Source organism: Mustela lutreola, chromosome 1 (assembly GCF_030435805.1).
Source record: "Mustela lutreola isolate mMusLut2 chromosome 1, mMusLut2.pri, whole genome shotgun sequence".
Classification (NCBI taxonomy): Eukaryota; Metazoa; Chordata; class Mammalia; order Carnivora; family Mustelidae; genus Mustela; species Mustela lutreola.
The window spans coordinates 153,988,700-154,011,321 of NC_081290.1; the positions used below are offsets into that span (position 1 = coordinate 153,988,700).

At 38.9% G+C, this 22,622-nt stretch overlaps 1 protein-coding gene across 1 annotated transcript in view; it reads right to left on the bottom strand.

Moving 5' to 3' along the window:
• XKR6 (XK related 6) overlaps nucleotides 1-22,259 on the bottom strand; it is a 299,975-nt gene extending 277,716 nt beyond the window's left edge. Inside the window, exon 1 of the mRNA XM_059177234.1 lies at nucleotides 20,965-22,259. Coding sequence (XP_059033217.1) covers nucleotides 20,965-21,728 — 764 coding nt within the window. The 5' untranslated portion in view covers nucleotides 21,729-22,259. The remainder of the gene's footprint in view (nucleotides 1-20,964) is intronic.
• Between the last annotated feature and the right edge of the window lie 363 nt (nucleotides 22,260-22,622).

Below are 22,622 nucleotides of genomic sequence, written 5' to 3' on the forward strand. Positions count from 1 at the left end.
TTGCAAAATTACAAATGGGCCAAAAAATTAATGTATTAAAAATGGATGACTTCATTTAATCGTCTTACTTCTGTGACTTCAGGTGGCCAACAAGCACTTATGAAAGAGTATAACCAAAAAGAAACTTTAGTACATACACATTAAACTTGGGGGAGGAAAAAAGGATGCAAAATTTCCCAAGCATTAAAAAAAAAAACCTACTAAAAAAAGAAGAAAAAATTTTTAAAGATTTTATTTATTTGACAGACAGAGCATGCGTGCACAAGCAGGGAAACAGCAGAGGGAACTGCAGAGGAAGAGAGAGAACAGGCTCCCCACTGGACAGGGAGTCAGATGTGAAGCTCAATCCCAGGACCAGGGGTCATGACCAGAGCCGAAGGCAGACGCTTAACCAGCTGAGTCACCCAGGCACACCAAACATGAATTTTTAAGTACTAACATCTGAAAAGTTAAAAATAATAAGAAATGAGAAGAGCTTGGGTCAAATAGAAAACTTCTAGTTTTACTGTCATTTAGGCTATAAATAAAATTGAGACAAAGCCCTTAAAGAAAATTGCTAAAGTAAACACTTCCTTCTTTAATTCTCTATTTTCTGACTGGCTTTGGTTCTGTCTGAGCCCACAGGAGTCCAGTAGCCAAAAGACAGGCATCAGGCTGGAGAAAACCCAAACAATGCTGATAGGACTACAAGTTAACAGATGCCTCTTTCATAAAAAAACAAATAACTGATTATTAACTTACTAATTCCTACTGGACACCTAGACTTTAGCCACCAAACACAGAAAACAAAATAAGCCACTGCATACTTCTAGTTCATTTAAGATTTCAAAGGCAACCAATTCAAACCAACCACCTGAGCCAACCAGACCCTAAGCAACGGTCACAAGCAAACCCAAGTTCGCAGCCTTAGAATGAAGATATTTCATATGTGTGTGCACGTGTGTGTACTTAGACTTATATTTGCATCACCTGGTGCTGAAGTCCCCTTCAACACCACTGAAGCCCAAATCAGGCTGCATGTTCAGAGACTCCTTTTCATACGCATCTTCCGATGTACTCATATCTATCATTCAGTTGCATGTGGCTTAGTTGCCCTGTGTCAACACCATGTAATACTTTATTTAATGCCAGGTTTGTTTATTCTTTAAAACAAGCAGCACACTTTACTATATGGAAATTTCTTTGCAAAAAAAATAAGTACGAATTAGACATAGAACCTATTCTTCAAGGACTAAGGGAGAGAAGAACAAATTATAAATAAGATAAAAAATCAAAATTCTAAATACCAAAAGCACTTTCCCTATCAAAGTTCACAGTCAAGAATCTGGACAGACCTGAATCCATTTTCACGGAAGAGGTAACAATTAAAAGAGATAATAAAAAATTGCTAGAATTTGAACAGAACAATACAAAGGGCTGACAAGGTGGGGGTTTCTCAACATTGGTTCTCTAAGTTTTAGACTTACATACTTAACTCTTTGTTGCAGAGAACTGTCCTGTGCAACTGCAGAATCTTTAGTAGCATCCTTTGTTTCAACCCCCTTGATGCCAGCAGTACTTTCCAGCTGTGATAACCAAAAAGTCTCCAAGATACGATTTAAAAGTTTGGGGTATGTTCTGTGACTGAAGAAGGGCCACCGAAGATCTTCGATCCAGCCGTAGCAGATTCAGAGAAGTAAGATCTGTCAATAATGTTGTTTGCAAAGGTTGCAAAATGGCTGGTTAACATCCTTCTTTGCTGAGAGGATTTTGGAGGGTTGCAACATAGTTAAACCATTTATACACAAATATTCTCCTTATCAACTGAAGGGTGATGAGCTCTTTTTCCATCAAAAGTTTATACGTGCATGATAGTATTTTACAGTAAATTTCTTTTTTTTTTTTAAGAATCTCTTTTTAAAGAATCTACTTTTTTTTAAAGTAATCTCTATACTCCAGTGTGGGACTCAAACCTACAACCCCAAGATCAAGAGTCACATGCTCCAGTGACCGAGCCAGCCAGGTGCCGCAATATTTTTTTCTTAAAAAAACCTCACATTTTAGATTTTTTTGGTGCTAGATGTTTCTGACTTTTATATCAGAAAACATGCCTGCCTAACGTTATTCTTGAATATACATAACCCAAGTTTTATACCAGCATTTATCAAAGGTAAATAAATTCCAAAGTGACTATCGTTTTCTCCTTGGCTTCACTTACAATAAGAACAGGCATTTATGGACATTGGGGAAGGTATGTGTTATGGTGAGTGCTATGAATTGTGTAAACTAATGAACCACAAACCTGTACCCCTGAAACAAATAATACAACATATGTTAATAAAAAAGAACATATTAATACATATTTATAACTATTTTAGCATTATTATATCTTTATTTGGAGAATTTACTATGAACACCTAAGCAAGGTACTTTGATAGGTATAGAAAGAGGGTTGGATAACCAATAAAGGAGGAAAATTTGGCCAGGTAGAACAACTTATCGATGATAAGAACAGTCCTCAATACTCTGGGCCAGGTAGAAAAAGCTGTAAATATCAAACACTTATTTAGTGAGCACTTACCAAGTGCTATTCTCAGACTTCACATGTATTTGCTACTAATTCTAAACCTTCATAAAACTGTTCCTAATCTTTATACCCAAAATAAGCAGTATTCTACCTATGAGGGAACTCAGAAATAGAGAGGTTAAATAATTGCCCAAGTTTGTCTGAGGTAAGCTTGAAACCAATCACGTGGGCTCTAGAAGGCATGCTCTGAAGGCTTTACTGACACCCTCAGCCCTCATTAGGCAGTGCTGAGCCTCATGCCCATAGGTCATGCCATAGGAGGAAGAATTTGGAAAAGTACTCTTTTGATTTAAAATACTACCCACTTTTTACTGGAGTAATTTCAGATTTCATAACACTGGGGTACTCTTTTTCAAATTTGACATTACAGGTGTCACCATGGAAGATAACAGTAGGATTAACTTTATACCTATCAATGATCACACTGTGTTATGGACGTGACCAATTTTTAAATATTTTTAGGTAAGACAAGTAAGACTAGTTGCCAGCTGGACAGTCTGGCTAAAACACTAATAAGACATATGCCATAGCTGAACGGGATGGCGAGGACAGCATCAGTATTGTTTTTGGTTTTTAAACTGGCAACAGTCCTGGATGAGGAAGAAAAAAAGATTTTGTTTGTTCATTTGTTTCTACGCTTTAAGTTGTAAGCCTAGAAAAAAAATGAAAATATCTGAAAGGTTTGTTGATTTTATTTTTAACTGTGGCAAAATACACTTAACATAAAATTTACCACCTTAACCATTTTTAAGTGTACAGCAGTGTGAAATATATTCATGGTGCTGTGCAACCACCACCCATCCACAGAACTCTCTTCATCTTCCCAAACTGAAAGTGTACCTAATTTCCTATTCCTCCTCCCCCCCAAGCTCTTAACCACTCTACTTTCTATCTCTGTGAATTGTACCATCTAGGTTCTTCACAGAATTGGAATCAGATAGTATCCGTCCTTTTGTTACTGGCTTATGTCACTTAGGATAATGTCCGCAAGGTTCGTCCACGTTGTAGCATGTGTCAGCTTTTCCTTCCTTTGTCAGGCTGAGTAATGTCAGGCTGAGTAATATTCTATGTACATGCTACATTTTCCTTATCCATTCATCCATCCATGGACATTGGGACTGCTTCCATCTTTGGCTATTATAAATAACACTGCTATGAACATAGGTGTACAAATCTCTCTTCGAGTCCCTGTATTCAGTTCTTTTGGGTATATAATGTAATTGCTCAATCACATATAAATCTACATTTAATTTTCTAAGGAGCCACCATACTGTTTTCCATATGGTTGCACTATTTTATATTCCCAAGAGCACACAAGGGTCCCAGTTTCTCCACATCCTCACCAATACTTGTCATTTGCTTCATTGTTATCTTTATTGGTTTTGTGTTTGTTTGTTTTGTTTTTTTTTTACTGTAGCTATTCTTTTTTTTTTTTAATATTTTATTTGTTTATTTGACAGAGAGCTAGAGAGAGAGCACAAGTAAGCAGAGCGGCAGGGAGAGGGGGAGAGAGAGAAGCAGGCTATCTGCTGAGCAGGGTGCCCGATGTGGGGCTCGATCCCAGGACCCTGGAATCATGACCCGAGCCGAAGGCAGCTGCCCAACCAACTGAGCCACCCGGGCGCCCCTACTGTAGCTATTCTAATGGGTGTGAGGTGTTATTTGTTGTTTTTCTTAATCATATTCAAGATTATATCTGTGTCAATCGAGAATATTATGTGAATTCATTGTTTATTTGGCCTTGACAAGAGTTCCCTAAGATCTGTGTTAACATTACTATAATGCCACTAAGTATAATTTTGCAGAGTCCACCCAAAAGTGAACGTATGAATTAAAAACTGAAAAGGCTTATGAGTAAGCTTTTAAACACTGTGTAAGCACGATAACATCTGCAGCAGTATTACATTCTAGAATGCATGGATATGACAGTACTTATTTTGATCAAGCTCAGACAGGGTCACCCAGTGGCTTTTATACAATACTGGGGAATCAGGTCTGTTTGCAATCTGGGTAATATCACTTGGCTACAATGGACAAAATAGTGGGAGGAAAAAACTAAACCAATTCCAGATAATATAAATAAATATACTGAAAGTATTAAAATTATATTAATAAGATCAACAGGACAGAAATTTTATCTCACATAATGCGCAGCTGACCTGTAACACCATATATAGCTTCTGCTAAAGGTTTTAGTGTATAGTTTTTATTCTAATTCTAATTTGCAGTTTTATCACTCAAGTATAATAGTCTGAGAAGATATTAATTACTTAGCCATACAGGTGACAGATGCTGGCTTTGTAAGAAAAACAAGGAACTTTATCTAGACTCCCATACAATCTCAACAGGTGGTAATATTATGTGGAGGAACTTTAACTATAAAAAGCCTCTAAATGACCCATATATTAATTATAATATTATGTGGAGGAACTTTAACTATCAAAAAGCCTCTAAATGAAACATATATTAATTATTTTAATGTTTTAGTAACCTAATTTTTAAAGGCAGAATACTAGAGGGGCTTCTGGGTCAGTCAGTTAAGAGGCCAACTCCTGATTTTGCCTCAGGTCATGATCTCAGGGTCCTGGGATCCCCTGCATAGGGCTCTTTGCTAAGAGTGGAGTTTGGGATTGTCTCTCCCTCTCCTTTAGCCCTCCCCTGCTCACACTTGCTCTCTCTAAAATAAATAATAAATCTTTAAAAAAAGAATACCAGAAAATGTAACCTAAATAACATTTGGAATTAAAAGAATAAGTATCGTACACCAGTTGACTGTTAAACCTTCAATACCAGAGTAATAGGTTCTATCTTTAAAATATTTTATGGATTTCAATAAGAACTTATAAAACATACTGACACACTTTGATGAAAACATTTTAGTTGGAGTTTTACAATGAATTATATTTAGACACTTCAACAACTTTGTAAGGAATTTTTAGTTTTAATCCATCCCCAGTGGTTATTAACAAACAGAATCTAGAAATTTAGTAATATAAAGGTTTAGCATAAAATTCTAAATCTAAGCATGAATTTTACACATATATTTAGATCTCTACAATTAACAGATGAAAAACAAGTGGCTTTCAGGGGTTCTTATAGGGGAGCAGTGCCCAAAAAGTTCCCCCAAATTGGCAGGACATGGCTTTACTCACGTTGCATCAGCTATGCTCACTTACTGAGACCCCAAACTGTCCTAAATCAGAAGAACTATTTTTTAAAACTTGAAACACTGCCAAGGGTTAGATATAGGGCCCCCAAATTTTTTATTTAGTTTATGAGGACCATTTTTGCTTCAACTAAACTTCACCTGAAAAAACATTATTTAAAACTCTAGTTGAATTATTTCATTATATTTCAATTTAGTATATTTAATATGGATTATACTTAAAACATCTGAACTTAGTTATTTTTAAAGGTTAATTTAAATAGTTACTTATTTTACCTAACCAATTAAAGTAAGGGTTGGCTTGTTTTTATATGACCCTCAGGCTACAGATGGTTTTTACATTTTCTTTTGCATGCACCAATGACAGTTTATTGTGCTTTTTCGAATTTGTCTTTTTTTTAAATTTTTATTTATTTATTTTATTAACATATAATGTATTATTTGCCCCAGAGGTTCAGGTCTGTGAATCAACAATCTCACACAATTCACAGCACTCAACATAGCACACACCCTCCCCAATGTCCATAACCTATCCAACCTATCCCTCCCTGCCCCCAGCACCCAGCAGCCCTCAGTTTATTGGTTTTTACATTTTTAAAGGGTGTAATGAGACAGAGGCCTGACATGCCTCACAAATCCTAAAATACTGAATTAAAACATAAATCAAAGTTCTAAAATTGTCTCTTCTATACTTTAATCAATATTAATTTACATCACACACACACACACCATTAATCTGAAGGATATCTGGTCTAAGCATAAAATTCTTTCTTTCTGAGTCTGTCAGCCCAAAAGTACGCTTCCTCTTCTGGGGTACAAAGCTGTTGCCTGGGCAGGGCTACATTTCCCAGCCTCCTCTGATGTGGTTACAGTCCCAGGGCTAGTTCTTCACAGGAGACTATCAAGCACAAGTGATATGTGTCACTTCAAGGTAGGGCTTTTAGGAAGGAATTATGCTTTCTCCATATTCTCTATCCTTTCACTGGCTCAATGCTGAGAAGATTGAGTCCCTAAAGGATGTCAAAGCCACTATCAGTCAGGACCACCCACAGAAGACAATACATCTCTATTGTGTTAAGCCACTGAAATTTTTGTTACTACAGTTACTGAGGAAACAAGCTGTAACAGTCATTAACATAAATGTTGTATATTTGCTGCCTTTCACATTTAACTAACTTCTACTTAATTTAGAAATTCTCCCAATCATCCTTAAAAAAAAAAAAAAAAACTCTATGAAAACAGAATGTTTATATTGCTGAAAGCCGTCTGTTTATTCTAGCCATCAGTCTTTTCCTTGACAACTGGCTACTGTTGCTTCTTTTTCTGTTTACTGTATGCTCAGATGAATTTTAATTTAAGAGCTCACTATAACCACATCTCAAATGAACCAAAATGTAAAAGCATTCCTGCTCCACATGTGTAGTTCAAATGATGCAGCATGAAGACATTACCACATTCTATCCAATGCCTATTCCAGAAACAGAAATTTTCAAATGGATTAAAATAGACCCTCTTCTCTTCTTTATTATATGTAAGGGCCAAAAAAGCATGAGAAGGGTAATAAAGATCATTTAACCTTGAAACACTGGTATCTCCAAAACTAGAAATTTCCAAAAACAGTAGAACCTTCATATTTTCAAGAGCTGCATCTTGATAGCATCACAGATTCAAAAATATGTAAGTGACGGCAAAATGCATGCTTCTGTAACACGGATTCCATCACATTTGACTGGTAAAATGGGAATGACAATAGTGTAAAGGTAAAGTAGTGTTGGTTCATGAGTTGATTCTTCCCAGCAGGTTAATGTTTTGAAGCTATCAAGGGCAAGATTTTTCACAAATCATGAGAAAAACATGGAAGGAAAAACAAAATGAAGACTTTAAGAAAACTGGTGAGACTCTTACCAAAGTCTTACCTTCTTTGGTACAAAGAGTGGTGGTTGCTTTAGTGGCTTCAGTACCCATCATGCTTATCACTATATTGTGATGTGAACACACGAGAAGCTTACACCTTACATGAGAGTTTTAATTATGGTGAAACCGGCCTCCAGTAGAAGCCAGTAGCCACAAGAATCTACATATAAAAGATAAACATGTCCCAGGATAAAATGCTAAGAATCATCTCGGTATGGAGTACAAATGTCACCCATACTACTGTGCTGGTGCTTTTGTTAGTGCTCTGGTTACAAAGTTTCATAGTCTTAAGTAGTCTAGCCTTAATACTATTTTTTTTTTCCACAGCTGATAGTTTTAGTGCATAAGTTTTTACAGAATGAGAGGTTTTTTAGGAATGTATGTATCACGTTACATTAGATATGAACATACCACTAATTGATATACTGAACTGCACATGCCAAGCAAACAGGCAAAATGACACAATCCAACTTCACGGTGCCCCCATCCAAAATCCTTTAACACGCCTGACAAACACCATTTCATTTAATCCCAGACTTCTACATCTAAAAAACCACCTAAAATTTCTGTGGGCCCTATCAAATAGTGAAAACCATAAATACAGTCCACCAATGCTACAAACATATACTAACTCTCCCAAATTTACCACGTAATTGCTTTTAACTTCAGCTTCGTTTTAACAACTTTTGTTTAATCTGCAAAAAGAGTAATAAATCCTTTAGGTAGTTTCTCCTTTCTTTCAACCCAAACGTACACCATCACCTACTAGGTCTAAGCAAAACCATTTGAAAGTGCTTAAATTTTGCAAATATAATTTCCTTTTTAGAAGGCATAATCTTTTTCTTCAGAGTCAGCTTTGATGAAAACTGCCTTAAAGGTGGAAAAATGGCAGCATCCTCCATAGACATGGCTCTTTAGAACTGCTATTTAGTTGACCACTCCAAGCTGCATTCCTTATAACAAAGCAAAATGAAAGATTTGAGAGTTTTGCTCATTTTGATCCCAAATCAGAGGATCCAGTTCCATCTACACTGTGCGTGCCCATTATACTCCATGTCCCATCTCTGCCAGCCATTGCCTCCCCTGGGATTTCTGACCCCAAGCTTCCCAGTTACAAGGAGCCTAAGTTTTCTCACCCCGCCACAGTACACTCCTAGATGGAGCCCACAGTACCCCTAGATGGATCTGCACATCTGGGTATGTGCAGATTTTAGGTATCCTTGCTGATTCACTGTACTGATATCCTACCAACATTGTAAAACACTGTAGGACCTCTTCCTATCCTCTCCTCTAGTTATCTACCCTCTACCCACAAATCTATCAAGCAAAATGTAGTTAGGTAATTTTTCTTCTCTGCTTCCTTCAGTCCTGTCTCTAATGACACCCACTTAATACCTTTTAGATCATTTATCCCCTTTTGTTCGCCAGTTTCTTTTTAAGAATCCCATCCTTGGCACTGATTTCAACAAATAGAACATTTCTGAAAATTTAAGACATGAAATTCACTCTGGAGAGAATATCAATCTCCCCACCACCATTCTAAACTGTCACTTCTGGAACACCAGCAGTGGTAATTCATGTTAATAAAGATTCTGAAGTACTTCAAACTTCCAAAGAAGCTTTTGAATCAAAGGAATATTTAAGTATATGTCATACAGTTTTAATGTTAAATGTATTTACAATATTCTAAATCTTTAGTATATGGCAATCCGTATGCCACAATATGTGGCAAATCTAGCTACAATTTGATTGATACACACTTTCACCAACCCATTCCAACTAAGAGTAAGGTCCAATCAGAGACTGTTTAAATACTGGTGTGTTCCTTTATACATTCCACCCCTCTAGATCCAGTATGCCCACTATTTAAGTGTATAACAAATCTCCCAAGTGATTCTAACAGAAACTCCTTCCACTTGCAAACTACCACGGCAAATACTGGTTTAAAAACAGCCTATTGGGGCGCCTGGATGGCTCAGTGGGTTGGGTCTCTGCCTTCAGCTTGGGTCGTGATCTCAGGGTCCTGGAATCAAGCCCCACATTAGGCTCTATGCTTGGCAGGGAGCCTGCTGCCCCCTCTCTCTCTGCCTGCCTCTCTGTCTACTTGTGATCTCTCTGTCAAATAAGTAACTAAAATCTTAAAACAACAACAACAGCCTACACAACTGTGGTTCTCATCTCTGTGAACTGCTGGAGGAACTTTGTGAACACACAGGCTCTTTAACTACAGAGATTCTAAGGCCCTCCAAGACCTACTGGATCATAATATGTAATGATGGTACTCAAATATCCAACTCCCAGGTGATTCCAATGCACAGCCAAAGTTTGGAAACAAATGCTTGATAACCTCAGATATTTTAAAAGCTGCTGCTCTTGGTGACCAATGAGCTGCCAATGAACCAACATATGGGTCCAGCATTAGGTGGGACCTTCAAGGATAAAGAGGGGCCAACAAGGTGTGGCCAACCTTACACAGTCCTTTCTGTAATGTGGAAATCACAGGGATGGAAGATGCATCTGCTTTGAGAAAGACATTGGGGTGAAGTTCAGAAAATAATTTCCTAAGGATATACACCTAATGGCACTATTCAGCTGCTTGAATCACATTAGCAGTTACAATCAACTAACTGCCTACCTCACTCACCGCAGAGTTTAATACATTACACTAGAAATCAGCAGTCTCAGAAGACCTTAGCTTTACATCAAGAGGCCCCAGTGGTTCAAGAATATCATTCCTCCACTTGGAAAAAGCCAAGTCCAAAGTAAAGCAAAGTCCAAAATTAAAGCAAACTAATTAATTAGAAGAGACTTCTGATCATTACAAGAAAAATCTCATGAAGAAAACTGCACATATTTTTGCCATCAGCATCATTTGAGCTCTGCCTTCAAAACTTTCTCCAGTTAGTTACTAGTAATTCAGATTACTTAACCTTTCTAAACCTATTTCTTCATCTGTAAAACAAGCTCATGAAAATTTAAATGAGACAGTATTTGTAAAAACATGATATTCAATACAGTTTCCTTTCCTCCTTAGAAATTTCTCTACCCCTCCTCCACCCTTCTTTAATTTTAGTCATACATACTAATAGTTTATACAGATCTCTGTTAGTCTTTACCTCAGTTGATTGCTATTACATATGAGAAACACAGAGACACATTTAATTTTGTTACTCCAAAACTAACAGCACTTAAACTCTGTCTACTGACAACCCACTGAAAACCCATCAGGGCTGATAGTCATATACTAACTTCCTCAGGACAGATTTTTGTTTTTTTACTCCCAGGTACTGATTCCACAAGAGCAATGGCTCTCAAACTTTAAAGAAGGTAAGAAGGTTGCCTGGGTGGCTCAACGGATTAAGTGTCTAATTTCAGCCCAGGTCAGGATCTCAGAGTCCTGGGATGGAGCCCAGGGAAGTCAGGCTTGCAGCTCCACAGGGGAATCTGCTTCTCCCTCTGCCCTTCCCCTCATATTCTCATGTTCTCACTGTCTTTCTCTCTCAAATAAATAAATAAAATCTTTTTAAAAATAAACAAATAATTAAAAATAAAGACAGTAAGAACTGTTAGGGAGCTTATTTAAAATACAAATCCCACCTCACACCAACAGGGATTCTCAATGGCTAATGCCAGTAAGTAAAATGTTGCTAGGAAACAGAACACTTGACACCACCCCATGAATTACTGATTGCAAAAGGGAAAATATACCTTTATACAGAAAAATCTGGCCGTCAGGATCTTAATCAGGAGATAAAACTTCGCACCACTAAAAATGCAACAAATCAGGTACCATCATTGAATATATGATGCAAATAAGAAGCAGGAAGCAGTATTTTGGGTGAAAATACATAAACTGAATAAAACCAAGCACCTAGATGCATCTTCAAGTTTTCCAGAAAACATGTCAGACTACTCTTGGAAAAAACAATTAAGCAATCCAAAATACAGAACATACGAGAACTGGCCCAGACTCTGCAAAACTCAATGTCACGAGGGAAAAAAGCAAAATTAAGAGAATTGTTCTAGAGTTATGGAAACAAAAGCAATATGTGAATTTTTACTAAATCCCTATTTGGAGGGGAGAAAACCTATAAGAGAAATTGTTGGGGGCAAATGCGCAAATAATATGAAGTAGCTATTGCATGATTCTATAAAATTATGGAGTAATTATTGAATTATTATTAATCTTTTTAGATGGGACAATGGTATTACAGCTATGTAAAATTATTCTAAATATTTAGTATTTGAAGTATAGAGAGGTGCAACCTCATAATATGTTACACACACAAATACACGCTGACAAATATATCTATGTTAATTACTGAAACCAGATAGATGGTAACAAGTGTTCAAAACACTATCCTTTCTACTTCTCTGTATGCTTAAAAGTTTCCATAAGGTAGACAAGAAAAAATACGCATTCCCTGGCCCAACACCCTAAGACTCTAATTCCTTAAGTATGTAGTGTAGTAAGCGCACAAATCTGCATTTCAACTAGCCCTGGGCCTATCCTAAAATACAAGATGTTTTCTGACCACTCTAAGAAACACAGTTGAAGAAAAATGGGTGTGTCTGCTGCCCAGAAGGACTTTGGTTCTTAACTCCCTGCCAGCTCTATTTTACTGGCAGGTTTCCCAAGCCATGGATTTGGTTATCTTCCTCACCTCTGCCATCTTTCTTCATGTGTCCAATGTATTTAAGATGGACTGAAAAGAAGCATAATGGTTAAAAGAGAAAGTTTCTATTTCATGTATCTATGATTCCTTGAGAGCATCTCCCCAATGTAAATAATAATAACCAACTCTACTTTCCTTCCAAGAGTGCTGTAAAGAAAACTTCCTTGTCTTTCTGTGAACTGAATATTCCTAGAAATGGATAATGAGCATATAGTCCATGCTCTATAAACTGATAACCGAAATAAAACAGAAATAGCATCCTCAGTTAAAAAAAGGAAGACCAAAATATTGCACTCAGAAGTTTTGATTACAACAAACTAAAAAGCTTTTGTACAAACAGGACTACATCAAACTAAAAGGCTTTTACATAGCAATGAAAGCCACCAACAAAATGAAAAGGCAATGGGAGAAGATAGTCACAAACAATATATCCAATAAGGGGTTAACATCTAAAATATACAAAGAAATCCTACAACTCAATATCAAAAAAGATAAACATTCCAATTAAAAAATGGACAGGGGACCCAAATAGCCATTCTTCCAAAGACACACAGATGGCCAACAAGCACATGAAAAAAATGATCAATTTCACTACTCATCAGGGAAATGCAAATTAAAACCACAATGAGATACCACCTCACGCCTGTTAGAATGGTTATTATCAAAAAGACAAGAAAAAACAAGTATTGGCAAGGCTGTGGAGAAAAGGGAACCTCCATGCATAGTTGGTAGGAATGCATATTGGTGCAGCCACTATGGAAAAGAGTGTGGAGGTTCCTCAAAAAACTAAAAACAGAATTACTATACAATCCAGCAATCCCTGTTCTAGGTATGCATCCAAAGAAAACGAAAACACTATGAAAAGATATATGCATCCTTATGTTCATAAAAGTATTATTTACAATAGCCCAGACATGGAAGCAACCTAAGTATCCATCAATAGATGAATATATAGACAAGATGTGGTGCATTACCCAGCTATAGAAAATGAACTCTTACCATCTGTGACAACAAGGATGAATCTACAAGGTATTATGCTAAGAAAGTCAATGATTTCACTTCTATATGTGGAATCTAAAACACAAAACAGAAAAAGGCTCAGACACAGAAAACAGAGAAAGACAATACAGACGAAGGGGATCAAGAGCACAGTCTTCCAGTGATAAATACATGTGACTCAGAAATGTAATGTACAGCAGAAATATCAAATTACTCTGCTGTCCACCTGAAATTAATAAAACACTGTATGTCTATTATTCTTTGATAAAAAATTTACTTTAAAAACTGCTATTTCAGGGGCACCTGGGTGGCTCAGTGGGTTAAAGCCTCTGCCTTTAGCTCGGGTCATGATCCCAGGGTCCTGGGATAGAGCCCCCCATCGGGCTCTCTGCTCAGTGAGGAGCCTGCTCCCCCCCACCTCTCTCTGCCTGCCTCTCTGCCTACTTGTGTTCTCTGTCAAATAAATAAATAAAATCTAAAAAAGAAAAAAAAAACCCTGCTATTTCAAAATTAAAGTGATATATAAGAAACTTTGTTAGCAAAGTTACCTTAGAATATAGTGGTTTGTTTTAAGATGTGTTAAAATAATGTAATATACCAAGATCTACCCACATCAGATATACAGAAAAATATGAAGTTGAATCTTATGTAGAAATGTATCAATGTCATTGTAACAATACTAAGTGAGTCCTCCAAGCAAAACCCAGAAATACACCTGGAATCAAAGAAGTACCTACAGCTTAATCTAAGAAAAACAAAAACAAAATTCACTTAGAATTATTTCCTAGAAGAGCTCACAACTCACATAGAGGCTATCAGGTAAAAAAAAAATAAAAAATAAAATTTACAAACACTAAATTCTCAAAGTTAGAGAATACATACACATCAAATAATAATTTACAGTAGGCAATTTTGATGTTCCTCCCCAATAAAGAAATTAATCTTAATAAGCAATTCAGAACACCTCCAAAATATATAACTTATATGCATTGCTTTAGCTTACTCTAACAGTAAAAAATTTAAAACAGAAGATTACAAAAAATGAGCACTTTAAAAAGACTAATTTTAGCTGAAATTGTAAATCATAAAATCAGCTAGTAAACAGCATTAACACATTTCTCAGAAAGTCTAAACTTCGATAAATTTTAACATTAACTACATAAAGACATAAGATGCCTCTACAGGTTACAAAGTGATTGAAAATAATGAGAATGTATTTAGTACATCAAAATAACATATGGTAAGATTTCAAAGCAGTTCCTGGGAAACCTATACATTTTTAAATATATTATTTGTTCTAACCAGAGCAAAGAAATTTTTTCTTTAAAACTTCAGAGTGCTAATATCTATAGCATAATAAACTTTTCAAAATTGAAGAGACATTAAGGATCACTACCTTTAACTCCTCATTTAATAAATACAAGAAAATTAAGGCCAGAGACTTTTTTTTTTTTGTAACTTGTAGAATGATAAACCATGATTTCTTAACTCCAGTGTTCCCCTTCTATGATGGTATATATGTCTTGTCCTTTAAAAACAAAACAAAAGAAACAAACAAAAACTCCAATAACAATAAATAGCAGGTTGTCTTCAATCAAATGTCAAAAGTCACTGAACCTTTCGTTTAATATGATGCTATATCTTCATGACTTTTTTTTCCAATTTTAACTTTCTGAGACAAGTAAGAAATCCAGGCTTTTAACTAGAAGAAAACAGGTAAACAGAACATCATGGGGGAGTAAATTAAAGTGTCAGCCATAAACTTGTTTGCAGAGAGAACACTGTAAAGCAACCAGATCAGGGTAAAAATGGCAACATGTAAGACACAGTTTGCAAGAGTCCAGAATTTATCACTTACATAAGTATAACTTTGGATAAAGTTTGCAAAATCAAAGGAAATAATGTTACAAGACAAAAATGCTTGTGACTTCTGACATGTGCCTTCTAGATTTCCAGAATGCTAGACTTCTGTCATACAGAGTCTGATGCTTTGTTTCTGGATCATTCTGGAAATCCTATCCTTCATCACCAGTTGCAATGGTACTCAAAGCATGCCATTTTTTTTTCATCACCTCCCCTTGAAAATTCACCATAAATGTCAACTTTTACTGTTTCTAATCTCTCAAAAATGACAAATACTCTTCAGAGATGGTTCTCTTCATAATCACTCTCCTTTAGGAAGTGGTTCTTTATCTAAATATATAACTCTTTCCCTCACCATGTATCTCTATGATTTTTCAGGTGATGGGAACAACTTTATGCTGTTGTACCTGTCCTTTTTCTTTGATGGAATCAAAGCATCTTGCCCCCCTGCAAAATTATTATCCTACATTTTCCTTTAGGTTTAGTATCTTCTGTTTCCACCTTTAATCTTTCCAGAATTTTTGTTTATATAAGGTAGAGATCAATTCCTCCCTCCATGTGGGCAGTCATTTACCCCACTGTCATTTGTTAAATAACCCCTTTTCCATTCATGGATTAGAAATGCTTTATTATCTACCTGCATAATTCCTGCAAACCTATTTATTTACTTCACTCTTTATTCTGCTTTATTACCTATCTACCTAATTCCTCTGCCAGCCACACACTGTTCTAATTATTGACACTTTATAGCACGTAAATTTTCTGATTTTTCTGGTAAATCTCAACATTTTCCAACAAGACTTTTTTGATTACACAAAAATATTTACTTTTCTCAGATCAATTTTTCTTAAGTTTACCCTCAAAAAAACCCCACTGAGTTTCTTCTGAAACAAAATTCCATTGAACTTACAGATAAAAAAAATTATTTTTAAAATATTGAGATGCCATTTAGTAATAAGCAAATATATAAAGTCACCTACACAACACACAAAAGCATGTATATAATCTTCATTTGACTGTGACTGGTACTCTGTCCCCATACGAATGAAATTTCCTTATTTGTAAGGTAACACTGCCATTCCTAAATCACAAAATCTTAGAGCTAGAGGAATATTACAGATCACTTAGTCCAACACCTCTTGTAAGCCCAGTTATGTTTACCTCAAGCCTACTTGAGAATCATTTCAAAATTAAAATTAATGTACCTTTTACATGTAACATAATCATAAAAGTACCACTTGGATCACACACAAGGCAATGAAGTGGGCTACATTTACTGAAGACTGCTTTCAATTTAGGAATCCTTTTAGAACAAGATCATACTCAGCTCAAAGAAGAAAAGAGTACCATAAGTATATACACTTGCAACAGCTCCAAATACTTTTTCAAGACACTCACATTTCTAAAATAAGTCTATATTGTTAGTGTGTCCAGGAACTAAACTTAACAGTACCACATCATTCCATTCCCAATTGTTCCATCGTATTTATTAAGAATACAAATCCAACAATTTCTAATTGGAATAAGCTGAAGCAACTCCAAAGTGTTTCTCAAGCCTGGCTGTCCATATAATCAAGCTTTTAGAAATAAGCTTGCATGGATCCCACCCTGGGACCTTCAGTATATTCTTTTTCTCTTTTAAAGCTATAGTAGATTCTATCCTCAGCCAGAGTTAAGGACCACTATTCTAAAAGATTCAACAAGAACAAAGGCCCTTAATATGTGTAATATCCCTATACATTGTGGGGGGGAAGGAGGGCGGGGGGAGTGAAGAAGGAATAAAGACAAAGCATCTTCACCAGCCAAGAAACACCTGCTGCTGATTCACTGAGTTCTGTCCTGATATTACTCCAGTCTTAAAACAGAAAAAATGGGGGAGGGGGTGCCTGGATGGCGCAGTCATTTAACCATTTAACTCCTGGTTTTGGCTCAAGTCATGATCTCAGGATTATGAGATCAGGCCCTGTGTAGGGGTCCATGCTCAGTGAGGAGTTTACTAAAGTTTTTCTCTCCCTCACCCTCTACCCCACCCTATACACCCTCCCTTCCTGTCCCCCCCAACAAATAAACAAATAAATCTTGAAGAAAATAAAAAATTGGGGAAAACAAAGCTTTTCATTATTTGTAGATTTGATGGGGCAATTATGACATGTGAAATGCCTTATTCTTTCTTCTCCCTTGAAGGCAACTCTCCACCCCACACTATATTCCAAAAGAAAGGATGACTGATGTTCACTTTAAGAAAGCTAATACTATTTAAGATTTTATATAAATTCCTCTTTCACTTTGTGAAATAGAAGGGCTTAAGTACACCCATAAAAATAAATAGAGAGATTGATGATCTGGCTGGGGTATCATGACATGAGATGAAATTTCAGTCAAAGAGCTGTTGCTTCGTGACTACAAAGAACTGCCAACACACACTGGCCACCCTCTGAAGTTAGCACAGAAGCAAAGAAAGGCCAATACACTGAATAAACAAACTCACAACAATGCAAATATGCAAACGGAATCAAATTGTTTCTAAGGTCTAACCCTCCAAGAAAATGATCACACTTTCTAATAACAAAACTTTCACTAAACCGGAGCTTGGTGTGACTCATATTCCTGTTATGAGTGACTCATATACCTTCTATCCCTGGAAAAAGCACCTGAAAAATAAAGCTACACTGTAAGCTACATGCTAAGTAATTAGTAAGGGCAAAGCATGAATTAAATAGACCTTAATAATAAACTAATATTCTACAAAAGGAGGTTCATGAAACCAAATCATCCTACAACTACTCTTCCATGCTCCAATTCCAGCCTAGCCAAAAATATTGTCTTATATTCTATAAACTCATTCAATAAACAGCTATCAAATATGCTCCATCTCGACAGGAAAGGCGCCACACAGAGAACTATCAAGGAAAACTAAATTCTCTTAATATGCACTGAGACTTGTCCAAGCAAAAAAGTCAGGTAACTTTACTTTAAAAAAAAAAAAAAAAGGAATGTGAAGAGACAGGTATTTGTGGTTTAATGGAATTAGTTTTAACCAAATACAACTTTCCCAACGTCTTTTCTTTAGAAATGTGGCCCAAATCAGCGATATAATTCCTAGGCCTTAACCTATCACGTGACCATATGAAATATCAAAATTTAAGTAGCAAATATAGTTATGGGAACAACTGTAATCCAAAAAAATTTGTAGTAAAAACTGAGAGGACATATGGTTATACACACTGATAAATAACGGTTTGCCAAGAGATTAAAAAACAAAAACAAAGATAAGAACCTTTCTCTAAAGCATTTCATATGAATGATCTGCAGGTAGCCCCATGCCTAGCAGGTAGTAAAGACAGACTGGACCCTGCTCCTGGAATATTTCAAGCAAATCCAGCTTTCTAAAAAAATCTGAAATAAATAAAATCCTTCTTCAGCAAGTATTTCTTCTGAAGTATAGCTATTTAAGAATAACTTAACTGAATTCACATACCTTTGAATACTCCATACTTTCAAAACTTTATGAAATAGTTAGACATATTTTAATCTTGAAAAACAATTTAAACATACTAAAATCACAGGCATCTCTTAAAAATATATTTGTATACCACTATAAATCTTGAAAGGTCAATGAAGATCTGGGAAATAAATGCACTACCCAATTTTAAACAACTATAAAACCTAAATTTATGCTTAAAATGTACTTCTCAGTTTGTTCCAACATCTAGACTTCTTACTTTGCCCAAATACAATTAAGATTGAGGTCAGTGGGGAAAAACTGCTCTGCCTAAAAAATTTGTGAAACCGAATTCCATTTCATTATGTCCAAAAAGCTTATTACTAATAAATATCTAGGATGGATTACATTAGAAACAATTCTCTCAGGAAATTTAACCTGACAAGAAGATTCTGACTGCCTACACTTAGGAGTCAAAGATAGGGAGAGATACAAGATTTTGGATTGTATGGAAGAAACCTAGTTACTAAATATATGCTGTTAAATTTTACTAGTCTTTCAAAACCTTCCTCTTCCCCCATTCTTCTTGTTCCTTTCCCCTTCATTCTTTTGCATCTTACCCATCTGCAAGAAATCAAAAAAAGTACCCCCAGTATCAAACACACTACCTTTTATTCAATACGGATTTGGGTGTTCAGGGATGTTTTTAGATATAGATTTCAAATTCAAAACAGTTTCAAAATTTTACTTAACCCCAAGCTACCCTCACAACTGCCAAAAGTTAATAAATCATTTTTTCCCTATTTTATCTCCCTAGCCCCTTCTTATAAACTTGGCAGGAAACCAATTATTTGCAGACAAATACAGCTAGGGGGCAAGGGAAAAAAAAAAAAGTCTGCTCAGATCAGTCCAGGAAGACCAATAAACAAACCTGGGAGCACCAGGAAAATCAAGAACCACTCATTCGACCCTCATCCTGAATTTGCATACAAATTCCATAGGACAAACTTCTTGCATTCACTCTCAGGATCTGACTTAATTCAATCCCATGCATTCTGAAACATTTTTATTTAAAACTGTGAAAAGAGATCTGGACAAACAATTTAAAACACAATGAACTTTTACTTCAGTTAACCTAAGCACATCTCAGTTAACTGAAATGCATAGCACCTAAAATCTCCTGGTAGGTGCAGAACTCTGGGCAGTCTAGGCAAAATGTCTTCTCACAGAGGCAATGTACCTGAAGAGCTCTGTGCTATTTATCTTCAGTAAAGATTTTTTTTCTCTTGCAAATGTTTACTTACAAACTCAGTTTCCAGAATACACTCAAGCCGGTTTAAGTTGGAGGGCACAGATGTACCAAGATTTTAACGGGATCATCTCCCTAGTTTAGCCAGTTAAGGCTAGTTGCCAAAAGAACATTTGCAAGTGGTTTTTGAGGGACTTACCAGGGGAAATTTACAAAAGAGAAAAGGGCTGCAGGGCCAAGCTTGGGGCTCGCGTAAACATAAATCACCTATGCACTGACCTGGCTACCTAAAACAATGTTCCTCCAGAATAGGTGTCCAGGTGGCGGATTGACTTTCTGGAGGTGAGAGTTTAAAACAAACGCTTACATCCACCATATACTACACAATTTTACCTGTTACCAAGAAAAGGGCACGTCTAATCCACACACCAAAAAAAAAAAAAAAAAAAAAAAAAAAAAGTCCCTTTTCCTTCAAGCAAAGAAGCGGCTTGTAGTCATTTGCAGGGGATAGGATTGCAGGAAGGGGGTTGGAGGCGTGGAATAAAGGAGTGCTAAAAGGAGAGGCAGGGCCCCACACAGGCCACTGCGGAGAGAAGACGGGGGAAGAGGGGAAGATGTCTCACCGGGGGACAAAACCGAGTGCAAAACCGGCTGGAAGAAGGAAGGTTCCCCCCCGCCCCGAAGACGAGCTGGGGTGCAGATAAATAGCGCTAAAACGGCTGGTTACCTTGGGATACAGGGGAAAGGGACAACGGGAATACAAAGGTCTACAGAGATGTGAGTAAAGGGAAGGTTGAGGCAGGGTCTCGGGCAAGTGCGAACCAGGGAAGCCGACAAACAGCGGGACTGGGGCCTCCCAGGGCCAAAAGGCGTGGCCAGGGATCCAGATCAAACGATGGTCTTTTTGAGACGCCAGGGAAAGTGCGCGGCAAACCCCTCCTTCAAGACCCTGGGCCAGACCCGTCCGAGGGGCCCAACTGCGAGGCACCTCGAGGGCGGAACGCACTCGGAGGTCTCTGGCCTCTCCCGCGGGGCCCTCAGCAGAGCCGGCAGCCCAGGCCCCCGCCCCCACCCCCGCAGTGCTCTTACCTCCACACCTGCCCCATCTGCAGCAGGTGGATGACCGACTGCCAGATCCACACGGAGAGGCGGCACAGGCGCTGCGCCCCCGGCGTAGCCGAGCCCCCCGCGCCCGGGCCGCCGCGGGCGGTGCCGTGGCCGTAGCCGGCCCCCATCATGGGGGGGCCCCGGCTGCTAAGCCCCTCCACGGCGCCCAGCCCGCCGCCCGTGTAGTCCTGCACGAACCAGCGGAAGCTCAGGCTCTGCACCAGCAGCGACGGCACCAACACGAAGAAGAGGGTCAGCCCGAAGAAGCCGTAGTCCCCCTTGCGGTAGTAGTCGAGGGCCAGCCACAGGTCGGTGCCCACGTCCCCGAAGAAGACCAGCAGCGCCAGCACGATCCACAGGCAGTCGAGCCACGGCCGCTCCACCTGCGGCGGCGGCGGTTGTGGCCGAGTGGCAGGCGTCGGGGGGTGGTGGTCTGCGCCGGCGGCCGCGGGCGGCTGCAGCGGCTGGTCCCCCCCGTCGGCGGCGGCGGCGCTGCGGCGCGGCTTCTTGCCCAGGAGGGAGCGCAGGCAGGCGGAGCGGCAGCCCCAGTAGCACGAGGAGGTGTTGCAGCAGTGGCAGATGTGCAGAGAGCTGCTCTCGCCGGGCTCGCTGCCGTCTCCGCCGCCGCCGCAGCCGCCTCCCCCGGGCTCCCCGTCCTCCTCGCCGCCGCTGCCCACCGCCTCGTCCAGGTTGTGCAGCTGGGCGAAGCCCACCCCCACGCCACCGCCATCGGATTTCGCCGCCATCTTGACTCTCTTCCCAGATCCGGAGGTTGGGGGGGGAGGGACGGGTGGGGGGGGGGAAGAAGGCAGGGAACGGGGAGGGGGGGAAACGAATGGAGAGGAAGGGGGGCGGGGAGGAAGCGGGGGAGCAAACGAACGAGGGGGGAGTGGGCCAGGGAACCCCCTCCGCTTCCGGGTAGTTGGCGTCACTTCCGGGCGAGCCCCCCAATCGCACGGCGCCCGCAGCTCCCCAGCCCTACCCTCCCGGCCAAGATGGCCGCCCTCCTGTGCCTCAGCTGCTGGGCGGGGGACCGGGGGGTTCTCCCCGCCAGGGCTCCCCTTCCCCTCTTCCGTTGACCCCGAAACCCATCAGGTTGACCCCTCGGCGTTTCTGAATCCCGCTGGGCCGAGTGATGCGGTCCAAAGTGATCCCTGGAGGGGGCAGTGCCAGACGTTTTGGGGTCCCCTTCCTCAGCGTCGCAGCTCACAGCTTTCCTCCTGGAGAAACGCCCCCTAACACCCTCCCGGCTGCTGGCGGAGGGGCGGGACCTCTGAGGGAAGGGGCGGAGCTAGTGCAAAGCAGGTGATTACGTGTCACTTCCGGGAGATAGGATGACCTCATTGAGTAGTTAGGCACTCCCCCCCCACCCCTCATCAAAATGGCTGTGTCTCACCTCTTTGGTTGTTTGGGGGTTTTTTTTTTTTTTTTTTTTTCCTTTAAAAATTCTCTCTTACTCTTTTCTTATTTGGGGGTCTTGAGAAATTACATAAGTCAGTTTAGAATCCCACATACAACTTACTGATGCTCACTTGTATTTGGACACCTCCCTCCTCTGTTGACCCCCTGATTTTCTTGTCAATGACAACTTTACCGTTTTTAGTAATAAAGTTTCCATCGTTCTCTTAAGAAAACTCCAA